Source organism: Chenopodium album, chromosome 20 (genome assembly GCF_948465745.1).
Source record: "Chenopodium album chromosome 20, dcCheAlbu1.1, whole genome shotgun sequence".
NCBI classification, from domain to species: Eukaryota; Viridiplantae; Streptophyta; class Magnoliopsida; order Caryophyllales; family Amaranthaceae; genus Chenopodium; species Chenopodium album.
In genome coordinates, this window is record NC_137853.1 from 23,495,408 (window position 1) to 23,511,818 (window position 16,411).

Below are 16,411 nucleotides of genomic sequence, written 5' to 3' on the forward strand. Positions count from 1 at the left end.
AATTTTCAGTGACCCATAAAATTAATTAATGTGAGAAAATGAAAAGGCGGTTAAATAAGGTGAGAGAAGTTTTTAATTGGTTGATTCTGCCTACCAAAACTCAGCAGAAAAGTAATTAAAAAGAAAAGTTTAATTGGGTGAGCTTTTGTACTTTGCTTTTAAAATTTATTTTTAAAAAATTAATTTATGGACTGGAAATTGGCAAACTTCCAAGGATAGTGGTATGAGGTGGGGGGCCATTAAAAGGAATATATAATCATCAACTTGCAACCTTTTTTGGTTTTAGCTGCTGAGTAGGTGAGCTTTGCTCCATCGTCTCACCTCTCACCCCTTCACTTTGGTTTGATCCATAAGAGTAAATTCACTTTATTAAGTTATGAGAAATTTTTGTTTTTTTTTTTTTTTTTTGACAGGTAAGTTATGAGAAAATTAACATTCATAAGTATAGGAGATAACATGTACAAATAATTGGGTAAGTCAGAATACTTACCTCTTTAGTGAAAGCATAATAAGATTTAGAACTCGCGGGTTATTAGAGTCTTTAATAGTTGTCACATTCCAAAACCAATAGTCTAAGACGATGATTCTAATAACGAGTCAAACCCAGTCAATCAGGCTGACTGGCAAAATTTTGTCAATCAACCTTCTTTGTGGGGCCCACGCTGTACCAAATATTAGTTTTATATTGAATTGTAATGCTCATCCTAACTGACGAAATATAGGCGTTAAGTGGGCCCATTTAATTTTCAACAAACGTCGTTACTATTAGAGAAAACGGGACATTTAGTAGCACCTCATTTTTTTTGTTTACACTCTCTCTTCTCTGAGTTCATTTCCTCCAAGTAGAAGCAGATTCGAAAAAAAAAAAACCAAAGCAAATGGCAAATTTTATCTTTAATCTCAAATTCGTGTTTCTTTGATTTAGCTCCATTGTCATCCCATTTTTACCAGCAGAGATCAGATCTGAGCATTCACATCTCAGCAGAGATTCAAAATCAGGCTGAGATCGGATCTGATCATTCACATAATCTCATAGCTTTGGTTCCTCAGTCGATGTTGAAGTTACTTTGGAAGATGAAATAGGGGATTATCTCACTTCAAACGTTATTCAGATCTGAGGTTCAATTCGCAATTTTCAATTAGATTACTTGATCAAGTCATACCAGGTATTTCGAGCCTTCCATTGCAAATTCGTCTTAATAAATTCAACTTGTATGACTTAATGTTGTAAAAGTATGAATTCGAGCCTTCCATTATATACTGTGGTGTTCAAGTATGAATTAATGATGAAGGGAATTAATTGAAAGCATGTTTGTGTGATTATTGATTAATTATTTGATAACAAAGATTTTATGATTGAATATTGATTTAAAATTTTGTTGAAGAACTGTACTTATTGTTGTGGGAAGGAGTTCTTGAGTGGCTTTCCATTGCAAATTCGTCTTAATAAATTCAACTTGTATGACTTAATGTTGTAAAAGTATGAATTCGAGCCTTCCATTATATACTGTGGTGTTCAAGTATGAATTAATGATGAAGGGAATTAATTGAAAGCATGTTTGTGTGATTATTGATTAATTATTTGATAACAAAGATTTTATGATTGAATATTGATTTAAAATTTTGTTGAAGAAATGTACTTATTGTTGTGGGAAGGGGTTCTTGAGTGAGCTAAATTTAATTCTTGTAGAATGCCTATTAAAGAAAGCCTCTGAGTGCTTATGACTATCTGAGGATAATTCTTATAAGAATAATGTGTAAATTTTTGCTGACTTCAATTCAGATCCAGTGCTATGGGTGACTGCAATATATATACTATTTGTGGACTATAAGGAAGCAAGATAATAATCTTAGTGCAGTAACGACTTAGGAGTTGCATTTGAACTTGTTTAGACCTTTCTATTGACATAACAAAATTCGACTTCTTCTAAATATTAACCCTTGCTGATGTACCTCAAGGTTGAGTTGAACCTGTTGTAATGCTGTGCAAAGCTTGCGTTGCATATGCTGTATACATCAACGCCTCCTCAAGCTGACTGAATGCATAGCATTGATGAATTAGTGAGAATTTATAGGAAGATATATCAGCTAACTGAAGTCCCCCGAATCCCTTATCATTGTGAAATGGAGCCAATGTAAATGTGCTGGGATTTTGGCTGTGTGGAAAGCTCATTGATTGCCCTAGTCAAGCATTACTGGTTTCAATTATTGAACCCATTGAACTTTAAGTCCCCAAGTTCTTCGGGATAACAAACCATACAGTCTCTGAAACAAGTTGAGATATGGCTTTATATTAGCCTCTGATCTAGAGACTAGCGAGGACTTTTGAGATAGTAGTTGTTTTATGAATTTCCAATTGGATTGGTGATTTACCTAACATAACTAAAAGACCAAAAACACATTGGTATCCGAATACTTACGATCATTTAAGTTCACTATATGCTTGCAGAGTTGATTCATTATTTGAGCCATTAAGCAGAATGTCTTACCAATTGTGCCTGTAATATGAGAGATAGTTAGCTTGTAGATAATGTTACATAGGATGGCATGGATTAACTTAAGATTATATATTCTTTGTGCAGAAATTTTGGAATTGGAAGAGCAGATTCATTTTTGTGGGAGTATGTAGAGAACAATTTTGTTAGTTGGTTTTGCCACTAGTATGCCATTATTAGTTTGGTTTGATTTAGAAAACTATGATCTTAGTAGTATGTAGATATTTAAGTTGTTAGTTGATTGTGCCAGTAGTTTATTGTGGTGGTAATATTAGGAATAATTTTAATTAAATTGATTAGTTGACTTTGTCCTTATATTTTGTTCATATTGTTATTGTTATTTTGTTGAGGTTAGATTAGGTTGTTATCAGTTGCACCTGACTAGTTTATTGTAATTTGTATTAAATTATTAATAGGTAATTTGCAGCAGTGATTATAAAGTTAAAAACACAATGGAACATAATAGTAATGGTAATGGATCAAGTCAGATTGAGGATGATGGTCATCTAAACAACAGTGACCCTATGGCAGAATGTCTTGTTCTTGTATTGGCTAAAGAGGCAGGGCCATCTGATGAGTGTGTTCCTAATACTATGATGTCTCCAATGAAGACCATAGAAATAGTGGAAACAATTGTGTCAACCAATAATGTTGTTGTGTACGCTACCGTTGAAAGTCCTAAAGTTGGTATGGTATTTAAAAGTATGTTGGAGGTTGAGTCATACTACAAACAGTATGCAGAGCAACAAGGGTTTGGCGTCACTAGGTCTCAAGGATATACGTCCAAGAAGAATAAGGAGAGGCGGGGCACCACTTGAAGGTGCGAATGTTGGGGTCATCCTGATTCGAGGGCTAGGAGGGCAGCAAACAAGAGGGCTAAGTCTATGGATGTTAGTGGGACCGGCATAGTAGATGGAGTCATAGGGGAGGATGAACTTTCCCGGGGTAAAAGGACATCTAAAAGTTTTCCTAGATCATGTCCACAAAGTTTCTCCGTCCAAGTCCAAGTTGGTGAAGGAATATCGTATGAAGAAGTTAACAACTAATGTACGAAGGACTTTGTTACACTACTTTGATGTGGGTCTTCCAGTAACTCAGATTCATGGGTTCTTGGGTTTGGACAAAACTGATGAAATCGCTCCTACAGTGAAGGATTTACAACACGAGGTCTATAAAGAGAGAATGGCCCGGTTGAATTTGGCTGGTGGTGATTGTGCTGCCATGATGGAGTACTTCGAAAAGATGCAAGCTGATAATTCCAATTTCTATCACACACACCGCCGGGATAACGATGGACACAAGAAAGATGTAATGTGGGTAGATGCTCGTAGTAGGATGACCTTTGAGTATTTTGGAGATGTTGTGTGCATGGATGCCACTTATCTCACAAACGAGTTTGAGCTTCCCTTTATAAATGTCGTTGGTGTGAATCATCATGGCCAATCTATATTGCTGGGGTGTGCTCTCGTGTCTCATGAAGATACGGAAACGTATTCTTGGTTCATTCGTCAATGGTTGGCTTGCATGAGTAATAACCCACCTAATGCAATCTTAACTGATCAGGCGGCTGGCATTCGTAAGGCACTGTCTGTAGAGATGCCTACAGCACGCCACCGATGGTGTATATGGCACATAATGCGGAAAATTCCAGAAAAGCTTAGGAAGTGCGATGGGTTAGTCTCTTAATCAACTTTCTTACTGTCAAGGACATGCCTCCTTCCTTTTACATAATATTGTCCTTTTTTTTTTCTTGCAGCCTACATCTGCATACACTTTGTCTGTCTGTTGCTTGTATGTGTATATTATCTTCACTCTTGTTGAATGATACCATCAATATTATGACCATTGTTGATTCTGATGCCTACCTCCTCCATTGTACATAATACTGCCCTTTTTTTGCTTGCTTTCATACAATGGTAACAATTTAATATTTGCACAAAAATTCCAGATTTATAACTCCACTTCCCCTATAATTTAAGAATGTTTGTTCCCAGTTTTTTTCATTTGTCTCTATTGGTAAGTAGACCATACATTGTTGTATAAGCTAGACTTCTTTTTTATTGCCTCTTATCCCAGTTTGTGCCCTTTCAAAATTTAATTGTAGGACACTTTTTTATTCAAAATGTAAGGGAAAAACCACTGAGGTCGTATTATATGCAAGTACATATTTCTATCTCAATAAACTGTATGACAAAATACCTCCATCAGACTACATTAATCGACCCTACCAAGAACAGACAGGACTTTACAAGTCATCTGAATTTCATGTCAAATTATGACTTCAGACATATAGTTTAAAACACTCCAGTATATACCTTTCACATCCCATATTACTTGGCTCTTTGATCTTTTACTTGCTTTTAAGGGAGGGTGAATAAGTAGACATAGAGATAGAATTCCAAAAGTCCCCTACTCACCTACTTTTCTGGAATATGGTCAGTACTCTTTGTTGTGTATAGTGTATATTGATGTGAACAAATCTTCTTGTTCTTGTGAATTTGCAGCTACTTAGACTTCAAAAGCCCACTGAAGAAAGTCATTTACGAGAGTTTTTGTAAGGAAGAATTTGAGAGCAGATGGACCTCCCTCATTAGTGAACACAACCTAGGGGAAATGACTGGTTAACTGATCAGTACGAGGAGAGGCACATGTGGGTTCCTGCATTCATGAAAGAACACTTCTGGGCTGGAATGAAGACAACTCAACGTGTAGAGAGCATTAACAGCTTCTTTGACGGTTATGTCAACAGGAACACGATGTTGCATGAGTTCCCTATGAAGTATAATAGGGCCATGACGAAGCGTGTCAGTGATGAAACCGATGCGGATTCTAGGTGTTCCAAGTACGAACGTCGTTTGGTTAGTGGGTTTAAGCTGGAGAAGATGTTTCAAAAGATATATACGGACAGAAAATTTCAAGAAATTCAAAAGGAGTGTGCACGTATGATGTATGTTTACCCCCGAGGTGAGCGGGTCTTGCAAGAAAATGTTATCGAGTACTTGTTGGAGGATCGGGTATGGATTATTCCTGAAGGTTCAAAGTGGGAAAAGATAACAGACCGCCGTAGACTGTTACGTGTTACCTTCAACGCAGACACAAAGGAAGTGTGTTGCGACTGTGGGAAATTCGAAACGTTTGGGATTCTGTGCAAACACTGCATCCGTGTTCTAGACCAAGATCTGGTATTCGATATTCCACAAAAGTACATACTTGATAGGTGGAGAAAGGATATCGTCAGGAGGCACACAAGAGTGAAGGTGATGTACTACGACCCTTGTGATACACTAGAAGTGAAACGATTTAACAAAATGATGATGAAGTTTGAGTCTATCTGTGAAGAAGCTTCCACTATCGATGATCGAACTATTGATATGGTTATGGAAAGGCTAGCACAGCTTTCTGATGAAGTTTCGAAGGCTAGGGCTGCAATGAAAAACCATAAGAACCCCGCATCCCTCCCCAACACCAACATACCTCTCTCTGAAATCGGGTCTAATACCGCGCGTGCGGATTTAACCCCCCCATCTGTTAAAAAAGCAGGAGTAGTTGATAAGGTTACCATCAATGAAACAATTATGGATCCTAAGACTAAGAAAAAACCCCGTGGTCATCCTAAGACTACCCAATACAAGACTTTTGCCGAGATGGGATTCAAAAAAACTGAGAATGAGAAGAATACTCCTAAAACTGCTTCGTTTTTACAACATATTGGGCCGGCTAGTACATTAGTGGACTACTAAAACAACAATTAAAGTAGTTATTTAATGTGGACTACTAAGTCCAAACCGATGCATAATACTCAGACTTAGCAAAAGTACATCAGAAGCATAATTTAGGATACTTAAAATAAGTAAGCACGAAAACATGACTATTAATAACCAACTTAATCACTTCATAACACAAAAGGTGGCTGCTACTAAGTACTAACGGACACAAACCCAAAACATCATGACACTAGCAACCACAACAAACCCACCACAAAAGGACATTTTTAGATGCCCGGACAGCCTCGTTCCCACAACAGCTACTGATTTAACACCACAACCACGATCTCATCACCGTTCTCTATCTTTGCACTTCCGATAGTGTCAACAGTTGCCAAAGACTTCCTTTCGTGGATGAAAAGGACTTTACTTGGATCAGCATTTGCGGCCTCAGCCCACTTGTGAAACAGCCCAACTTGAAGGGGTTTTTTGGTACCCGAAACTTTTACCTTGATTGGGTCCCTAGCAACTTCGGTAATGTAAAACACCTTCACTCTTGTAGTAACGTTTAGAACATGCGGCTGCAAAATAATTAACAAAATCAGTCATAAATTTTTTTCCAACAGAACAAAACTACAACTTCGCAAAAACCCAGCAACAAGCAATAATTAACAACACCATTTCCGAAGTACTCAAATTAAATTATATACCTTGCCTATGACGTACATAACATCACCCGATTTCAAGTTGACGTCTTCCGGCTTATTGGACCTCAAAACACTACGGTCGTCCTTCCACATCATCAACCTTATTTCACTGGGTGACACGTCAATATGGTGGGCGTAGTCGCAGTAGATTGTGTCAAAAGTTTCGTTGCCATCGATTGTGTACATAACACCAACGTCACCGGGGCGAAGGCTCCTAACAACCACAGAAAAATTAGTATAACCCTCCTCGGTCACAGGAGGATTGGCAACATCGAGATCGATGTCCACAGGGACAAATCTCAAATCTTCCTTAGGAATACCGCTGAGATTGGTCCCATGGACTTTCCCATCCACCGCTTCATCCTTCACGAGAAGAGAGGGGCAAGCAAACGGTCCGACTGTGGGCATCATAACAGGAACTTCCTTGGGCTCAACAACCATGTTGGTTGTAGCTGCACAGAACGGCTCAAGATTGAGCTTCACATCAGTAGGTATCCCTTCACCAACATCCCGGTTGGAAAAGCACTCACCAAACTCTTCAACCTTAGGCTTCATCAATAGTACCTCATGACTATGATCAGGAAATGAGATTGAGGCCTCAGCTTTCTTTAGTAGAGTATTGATGAGTAAGGACTAGGATTTCTGGTATTTTTTAATTATCTTCTTGGCTTTCTCATGGGCATTGTTGGTAGGAGTGTGTGGAGGCTTGTTTGGGTAAGTCATTTTCTTTAGCAAATCGTGAATCCCGAAGAATATTTTTAAGAAAGGAATTTGCTCTGGTTCTTTAGGGTTGTAGCTATGTTGTTGTGTCTCACATTTTTTTTACCACCCTTTTATAGGTGCCAAGGAGTATTTCGCACCATACCTATGTACGACTACCTTGGCGCCAAATTGTCGAATGTTTTAGGTTTCAATAGCTTTTACAAATATAATGTAACAACAAATATAAAATATGAATTACCCACACGATCACATACTTTTTAATATTACAACATCCATAATTTTTAAAATAATAATATTTAATACTAAAAATTGTAATTAATAAGAGTAACTTAGAAGCACTTCATTGATCATTTATGTTGCAACGTAAACAAATATCCCAATTACACTGACAATAAAATTCATTCCATAATTATTTTAACATGGCATACCTTAACATGTCACACAAATTAACGAAACACTAATACTTCTTCCGGCCCACATTTAAGTCAAAGTAGTCATTCGTTACTTATAATACTAGATTACACTTACATATCCACGAAATTTCATATTAGGGTACTTCAACTAATCTACACCTTTTCATATTAAATGGACTCCATTTGCCAATTAGGTTCGTTTACAAATCTACATCAATTCATATTAGCATACATAAATCTAGACCATGATATTCACATTTCCTAATACTAGGTTACATGTACAAATCCACACCTTATGGTATTCACATTTCATCTGATACACAAATAAGACCCATTCCCACAATGTAAGTTTATGATTAAACCTAGGTTCAGTTTTTAGCTATTAACTCATTGTTAACAAAACAAACATGCAGTTAGCTTTCCATTTTTTTAAAAAATTAACTCTAGTTAACAAGATTAATAAATCAGGCGGATTTCATTTGGAACAAAACCTATGCATACTATTATTCGAAAAGAATCCACGGCTTCAATAAACCATTGGTCCCTCACAATATACATTCATAGATACCAATCTTTAGTCTTATCCTAATATGTCATATTAGAATTACTGCGAGTTTATAAACATATCCCATAATTATAGGAGGCAATATTAAACTACACATATCCTTAAATAATGGAATTCACTAGGCCCTATTGTAGACCGTACTGCAAAAGATATGTAGAAAATCCTATAAACATGGAAATGAGACATCTACTCATCCTAGGTTATCACTTAGTTTCCGTTGTGGGCTTAAATTAAGCACGTGTAATTACACAATTATACACATATATTTTTAGTACATTCCAACAATTAAAAATCAAACCATACGTAGGATGCAAGTTCAAAGTTAAATCACCCATTTTAATTATCGCAGTACCAACGTAATTACATCAACTCTTTGAATGTTATAACTAGTTATAATTTTCTACTTTCTAAATTTCACTAAAGAAAATCAATTACTTGTTCTACCAACCGTTCTTAATGATAATCACATATTTCAAGTAAGTGAATGAATTGTTTGGGGTTCGACCATCATGACAAGCTAACTATTAGTGAATATCCTAGTTACACCATTTCGTAACATAATTAAAATTATTACTTGCTGACAACAAGAAGTGCTTAGTATAGATATGAATACCGATGACCAATTACGTCAAAAAGAGATAATGAACTAATTAATCCATATCATTTTGTTGTTTTTTTGGTGAAAAATAAAAATCCCACTGCATCAAATCAAAAGTACACTGAAGATATTAAGAAAGCTATACCTGATACCAACTCTACAAAAATTTTTACCTTGGAAAATGGTTTTCCAAACACTCCTTATTGTAAGGGAATCACGTGCACCGAAGCTTATCAAATCCAACCACGCCCCTTTGAAATCTTGTCAATTTCTCACCACATCCAATATCTATAGATATTTAAACTATTTAAACCTAATACATCTATCATAACATCAAAAATGACAAGACCTTAGGAATAGTATGATTTTTAAGGAGGATCACATAATACTGAAATATAATCGTTTCCCCCAACAATTATTATACATACGTACCTTGCGTATCCTTCAAAAATTTAAACTTCTTACAAACAATTTCAAGCACTTATATTCAGATTGTTGCGTCAATAACAATAACCACGTTGCCATAATTTTTCGATTCAAAATTTATAAAACTTAACTCGTTTAAGTATTTGCAAAATTAATTATTACTCATGAAATCTGTACAATTTACAAAATAAGTCGTAATTCACTCCGGGTTAGAATACAAAATAATTTCCGGAGTATTCATCAAAACTGAAGTCCTAGTAATTCCAAATATCTGTATAATTTTTTCTTTCTCATGAACATAATTCCATGATCATAGTAAGTCAATCATTTTTTAAAAAAATTACTAAACAAAGCGTTAAAGATATGATGAATTTGTAGACAGTTTTCTTAATTATCGTACTCTTAAGTACAATACATTATAATAACCGTGATGAATAGATTAGGACTTACTAAGTATTCAAACATGATAATATTAAATACATGCAATTGAATTAAAAAATCCTTGTATTGAAGAGTCTTTGATTAGGTTCAAACTAATTTTAAATAAAAATATTATCATAAACTTATCTCACAATCCATCTGTATGTGCTCTACTAAAGGGGTAATTTGTACTTAATTAGTAGGTACTCATTTTATCTATTAATATAAAACTTATACGTGATAAAGCTACTACCCTAAAAAAGTAGTTAATACTGTGAAGCAAATAAGACAATGCAAAAACAACATAAAAATTCCCAAAGTGAAAAGGTTTGGTTGAACATTTTGCTAGAAAGGAAAACATTGAAACTATAACGATAAAACCCATTACTCCTATAATATATCATTCACTATCATTAACGGAAGGATCACTACTACAAACGTTAAATATAAAGTGTTACTAATACATTGTCAACACAAAACTCTACTAACTACCATAATTCTTTAATTAACGATGAAAAATAACAACAAATACTACTAAAACTTTGACACTTCATGTGCCATACATTGATTAAAAAATTATAAGATGATGTGACAAATTAAATCAGACAAGTTGATTTACTATATTGATATAACTATAATAATATAACTGCACGTTTTTTATGTAATACTACCATAATTTAAAGCCACTGAGCTTGATACAGATCAAATGATCGAGCAACAGGGTTTAACATTCCTCATTAGCATAAGTCCTAAATACATTTGCAAAAACTTTTACATACAACCGGTGTGCAGTAAAATACTGAACAACGGATTTTCGCACGTGTGAACAGTGTTTTTTTTTTTTTTCCTTTTTCCAAAATAACGACATCTCCTTCAAAACTCCTTCAGCAAGCAACAATGGAGGAGAGAGAAAACTCCAATTTTCCAGATTCAAAACTCCTTCACCAAGCAACCATGGAGGAGAGAAAAAACTCCAATTTTCGATCAACAATGCCGGAAACCTCCTGATCGTCCAATTACGAAAACCTTATGCGCGAATTTCTGCAATTACAAAGAGAAAATCAACCACCATTAACGCAACATCCAGAGAAAACATGGAGTTTCGACCTCAATCAAACATTCAGAGAAGGTGAAGCAGAGAATTTCGTTGATGATCTCGATCAGTTTAATGATGATAACATTCAAAACTCAAAAGTTCCAGAAATTCAAATACATGTAAAAATCTAAACAAATACTAACCTATTGTTTGTTTTTGCTTAAATTTTTGATTTAATTTTCAATAATTAATGCAGATATTGAAAATCAAGGTGTTTCAAATACATTAGACGATGAAGATCAAGTTATTCCGAACACATTAGATGAAGAAGGACAACCAGTAGATGAAGACGAAGGTAAAATTCTATAAAAGTTACATATATTATGGCAAAAGTTACATATATTATGGCAAAAGTTACATTGACTATATTTATGAACAAGTATAGGTGAGTTGAAAAGCAGAAACATGCTAGTCTTTGCCCTACTTGATTTACCTAATCGTGTAGTATATTGTCCTGATTTATTAGAAAGAATCATTTGGCTGTTTGTCGAAGGATATCGTGTTAAGACTGCTAAAAGTTGGCAAAATTTTATACTGTACTTTGTATAAGTTACATGAAGCGTAGTTTTATTGAAATGGGAAGAAGGTATGATAGACTTGCTTAACGTAGCGAGTAAAAAGGGGATGTCTGTGTGAGTGTGTGCCTACATGTTGTGGGGGTAATTAAAATGGCTTTGGTTATACTTGGCATTAAAAGCTTAGATTGATCTATCGATCCTCTAAGATTTATTGTGCTTTTTATGAGAAGAGCAGAAATAGAAGAGAGTGGGAGTAGAAATCTTATTGGAACAGAGTCAGGAGGTAGTTAACCAGAGTAATAAGGACATTTCCTTTTTTCTTCAGTAAAGGGTGGCTAACCTTGCAGCTTTGAAATAGAACCTATCGTACAAGTGAATGTATCGTGAGCAGGAGCAGGGTGAAGGCCAATGCTCTAGATGGTCTTACAAACACTTGTTCAACCTTCTAGTAGTGCATTCAATTTGGAGGCTTTAGCCCTACCGTGGCCTGTGGACACTGGACAATGAGATGGATATTACCAATTTTATCATTTACGAGTCAATTTTTGTACCGATTGCTACTGCTCTGTGAGGTGATTGAAAGCGCAACCAAATGTTTAGTGGAGGTCCAAAACATTTTTGATGAGATATTCAAAAGTTGAGGGGATCTTTAAATGATGCAAGTTAGTAGGGTCCTTAGATTAGTAGTGTGTCTGGCAGTCTGACCTATGCTTTGGCAGTGGAATACCAGCTTTGGCAGTGGAATACCAGAAAGCAGAGGTAAAACTAGGATTCTGTATAGGCTGAACAATATTGCTCCCTGATTTTGCAGTAATTTGAAGGCCTTATTAATTGTTATAAACATAGCAAGATGAAGAATCCTGTAATATACGAAGTACAATTTATCAAACAGTAAAAATTTAGCTTCTAGATGGTTAATTACGAAAGTTGGTAGTATATAAGAAATGTTACACCAATTTTTGAGTATGTACCCCTGTACTAAATAACTTATTCTTTATGCATATGCTTAAGTGCATAACCTATATTTATAACACTATGCTCCCATGTTCTCATGCCTCTAGGTACTTGTTTGCGATTTTGTTCATGCTGTAATTGTGATTTTGGTTACAATTGTTACTAGAAAATGCTAAATATCTCTTATTCTACTAATGCACAGATACAAATCCAAAACCAATAGATACCACTGGTTTAGATATGGAAGGATCATTAGTTGGAGTGGAAAGAGACACTTATCAAGAAATTTATGACTTGTACAGTCTACATGCTTCTACAGTGGGATTTTCAATAAGAAAGCATACAACAAGGTACCGCTTACACACACGTATAGTCACAGAGAAATACTATGTGTGTTCTGGGGAAGGAAAAAGACATACTGCTGCAAAGAAGACAAATATGGTTCTAATGGTTGATGAAGATAACAAGGATTTAAAACAAAGAAAACCACGACAAGTCTCCATTACAAGAACTAACTGCAAGGCAAGCCTAAGAGCAAAAATGAATGATGATGGAAAATTTAAGGTGGTGTCACATGTGTTACAACATAATCATGAACTAACAAGAAAGTAGTGGCATTATTTGCATCGATCTGAGAGAGAAGTAACAATAGAAAAGGCAGAAGCAATTAAAACAATGAAATCTGCTGGACTTTCAACAATGGACACATATAATTACATGTGTACAGAAGCTAATGGAGAAGAAAACTTGGGGCATAATGTTGTAGATCACCTCAATTTCTGCTCAAGACTAAGAATGGAACAAATAGAGGCCGGAGATGCTCAGACATTAGTGAACATTCTGATCGAAGAACAAAAAGAAGATCCTAACTTCTATTTTAGAGTGAAATTCGACACAGAAGGTAGAATTTCCAACATTTTTTGGAGAGATGCAATGATGTTAGAGGATTACAAAATATACGGAGATGTTCTTGTATTTGATACAACATACAGAACAAATTGGTATAACCTTATATGTGCTCCTTTTGTTGGAATAGATAACCATTGGAAAAATTGTATGTTTGCATGTGCATTCATATGCAATGAAAAAACAGAGTCGTTTGTGTGGTTGCTTGAAACCTTTAAAAAATCTATGGAGAATAAAATTCCAACCTCCATATTCACTGACCAAGACCAGGCTATGGCTCTTGCAATTGAGCAGGTACTACTTTTTTCTATTTGAATATCATATTCACTGATTCCAGTCTCATTTTGAGTCATTTTTGTGTTCATAACTTTTATGAATATAAGTATCACTTATGTGAGTATAAACGTTACTTTTGTGAGTAAAAATATCACTGTTGTGAGAATAAGTGTTCAAGTTTAATGACATACACATTCTGAATGCAGGTATTGCCAGACACAAGGCATAGGCTATGCATATGGCACTTAGAACAAAATGCAATAACACGCTTTGGAGCCCTTAAAAGAGATAATGAGTTCAAAAAAATATTCAACAAATGCTTGAAGGGATGTGTGACAGAAACAGAATTTGAAGAAAGATGGAAAGAAATGATACAAAAATTTGATTTGGTTAATCATGCATGGTACCAAAGGGTGTATGATCTAAAGGAAAAGTGGTGTCCAGCACTCAGTAAAGATTTCTTCTCGGCAGGAATTCTTTCATCACAAAAAAGTGAAAGTACGAACCATGCAGTAGGATTCAGAGCTAATAAATCAACAACACTGACATAATTCTATGGCATCTTTGTAAGAACCATAAAAAGATGGAGAAGTGATGAGAAGTATAATGAGTTTACCTGCAGCAAATCAATAGCCTTTACTTCATTGCCACTATCCGGAATGCTAAAGCATGCTGCACAGGTACTTCTATATTCCTTTATTACATATATCTAAGACCTGAAAACAAAAAACATAAGCAAATATAAAAATGATACATGTAAAAGAACATGACTGGTAGTAAGTTATTGCTCTAATGTACAAGTTTACACATTGTCTCTGTTTAGAGACTTCGAAGAGGAATTTGGATACTCAATGGCGACCACAGTCCAAATTCTAGGGAGAACTGAAGAAAACATTATTCTTTATGAAGTATCTCTAGAAGAAAAGCCATGGTCTTCCCAACAGGTAAGTTACATACATGAGAGCCAAACTATATGGTGCACTTGCAGGAATTTTGAAGCTTCTGGTTGGCTATGCTATCACTGCCTCAGAATTTTACATCTACATTCTATTACAAAAATTCCAGAGAAGTACATTAGCAAAAGATGGACAAAGCTTGCAAAGTCTAAAGTATGGAATAGAATGGAAAAAAAGGATCCAAAACTCCCATATACACCATGGAGACATACAATGATGAGAAAATATTATAACTTAATCTTAAAGAGTCAAGAAAATGAAAAGGCAAGAGCATTCATGAAGGAAAACTTCAAAAGCTGTATGAAAATGGTGGAAGACTTACTTGCGGCTGATGCTTTTACAGAGGAGGTTGCTGCAAGTGATGACAATTCTAATGTGGCAGAGAGTGCTCAGAGTAACAATAATACTACTGCTTCTTCATCAACAAGTACAACCATACCCACTATATTAGACCCTAAGAGAGCTGTAACAAAGGGGAGAAGCAAGAGAGCAAAAGGAACACTTGAAAAATGGAAGAAATCAAAGCAAAAACCATTACCAGATCCAAATTCAGAGTTTGGATTGAAGACACCTAATGTGCGACTTTTTTGAACTTGTAGTGAGTTTGGATGAAACACAATTGCAAACTTTTTTGTAGTGAGTTTATTTTTGTTTTATGCTACTATTGACTTTCATACAGAATATTTTGTAGTGAGTTTATTTTTGTGATATGGAATTGCTCATGAATTATGAGCATTTATATAATGTTACACTGATACTTGAAAAAGTAATGCATATACTCGCAAAAGTGATGCATATACTGGCAAAAGTGATGAATTTACTAACAAAAGTGACACTAACACTTACAAAAGTGATGCATTTACAGAAAAGTAACACTAATACTCGCAAAAGTAACAATAATACTCACAAAAGTGATGCATCTGCTCACGAAAGTGATACTTTTTACTCACAAAAGAAATATGTCACTCACAAAAGTGATATTTATATTCACAAAAGTGACAATAATAATCACAAAAGTGTCTGTTTTTAAAATGAATAAAATGGTAATAAATATATATGATAAACTTTAAATTTTCATTTGAATCAACAATATTTTTGAATGATGATATATGATACACTTATAAAATTATAATTAGAAATATAAATAAATAAAAATAAGAACAATATATTACCAACATTTAATCACATATATATATATATATATATATATATATATATATATATATATATATATATATATATATATATATATATATATATATAAAATTTGTACAAACATTTTGAAAATATAAACACTAGTTTAAGTGTCAAGATTTATCACTAGTTTCAACTTCCAAAAGTAGTTAACTAATGACAACTTCCAAAAGTAGTTAACTAATAACAACTTCCAAAATTAGCTAAAATTTAGAAGGAGTGTACTTCTGTGTAGCCTTTGTAGTCCGTTTTGCTTTCGGAGCAGTGTCAACGGCAGGAGCAGTTTCAGATTTCTTCTTTTTCTTCTCCGCTGCTGCAGCCTTCCTCCTTTCTTCAATTTCAGCAACATACGCAAGATCGCTCTTCTTCTCATTAAATTTTTCAACTTCTGCTAAGACTTCAGATCTTGATTCGTTCATGTCACACAACACAAGTTTCGCACAAATCTTAGCACGTAAAA

At 34.9% G+C, this 16,411-nt stretch overlaps 3 protein-coding genes across 3 annotated transcripts; all 3 read left to right on the forward strand.

Annotated features, from left to right (window-relative positions):
- The first annotated feature begins 3,460 nt into the window (after nucleotides 1–3,460).
- Nucleotides 3,461–6,133, forward strand: LOC145598939 (protein FAR1-RELATED SEQUENCE 6-like). The gene is made up of 2 exons (XM_081655339.1): nucleotides 3,461–4,168; nucleotides 5,000–6,133. The coding sequence occupies exons 1-2, from the start codon at nucleotides 3,522–3,524 to the stop codon at nucleotides 5,118–5,120; spliced, it is 768 nt and encodes a 255-aa protein (XP_081511465.1). The 5' UTR covers nucleotides 3,461–3,521; the 3' UTR covers nucleotides 5,121–6,133.
- LOC145596906 (protein FAR-RED IMPAIRED RESPONSE 1-like) lies at nucleotides 5,144–6,235 on the forward strand. The gene has a single exon (XM_081653099.1). The coding sequence runs from the start codon at nucleotides 5,144–5,146 to the stop codon at nucleotides 6,233–6,235; it is 1,092 nt and encodes a 363-aa protein (XP_081509225.1).
- A 7,059-nt stretch (nucleotides 6,236–13,294) lies between these two features.
- On the forward strand, nucleotides 13,295–14,352 carry LOC145596907 (protein FAR1-RELATED SEQUENCE 5-like). The gene is made up of 2 exons (XM_081653100.1): nucleotides 13,295–13,819; nucleotides 14,008–14,352. Exons 1-2 carry the CDS (start codon nucleotides 13,295–13,297, stop codon nucleotides 14,350–14,352), a joined length of 870 nt encoding a protein of 289 aa, XP_081509226.1.
- Nucleotides 14,353–16,411: the final 2,059 nt, after the last annotated feature.

What these genes read in the sequence shown, in the direction of transcription:
- LOC145598939 (XM_081655339.1), top strand. Translation starts at nt 3,522, where the DNA reads ATGAAGAAGTTAACAACTAATGTACGAAGGACTTTGTTACACTACTTT. An exon ending in AAGCTTAGGAAGTGCGATGG is followed by an intron (nt 4,169 to 4,999) that starts GTTAGTCTCTTA and finishes GTGAATTTGCAG; the next exon opens with CTACTTAGACTTCAAAAGCC.
- LOC145596907 (XM_081653100.1), top strand. Translation starts at nt 13,295, where the DNA reads ATGAAATCTGCTGGACTTTCAACAATGGACACATATAATTACATGTGT. An exon ending in TGGCTCTTGCAATTGAGCAG is followed by an intron (nt 13,820 to 14,007) that starts GTACTACTTTTT and finishes TTCTGAATGCAG; the next exon opens with GTATTGCCAGACACAAGGCA.
- LOC145596906 (XM_081653099.1), top strand. Translation starts at nt 5,144, where the DNA reads ATGTGGGTTCCTGCATTCATGAAAGAACACTTCTGGGCTGGAATGAAG.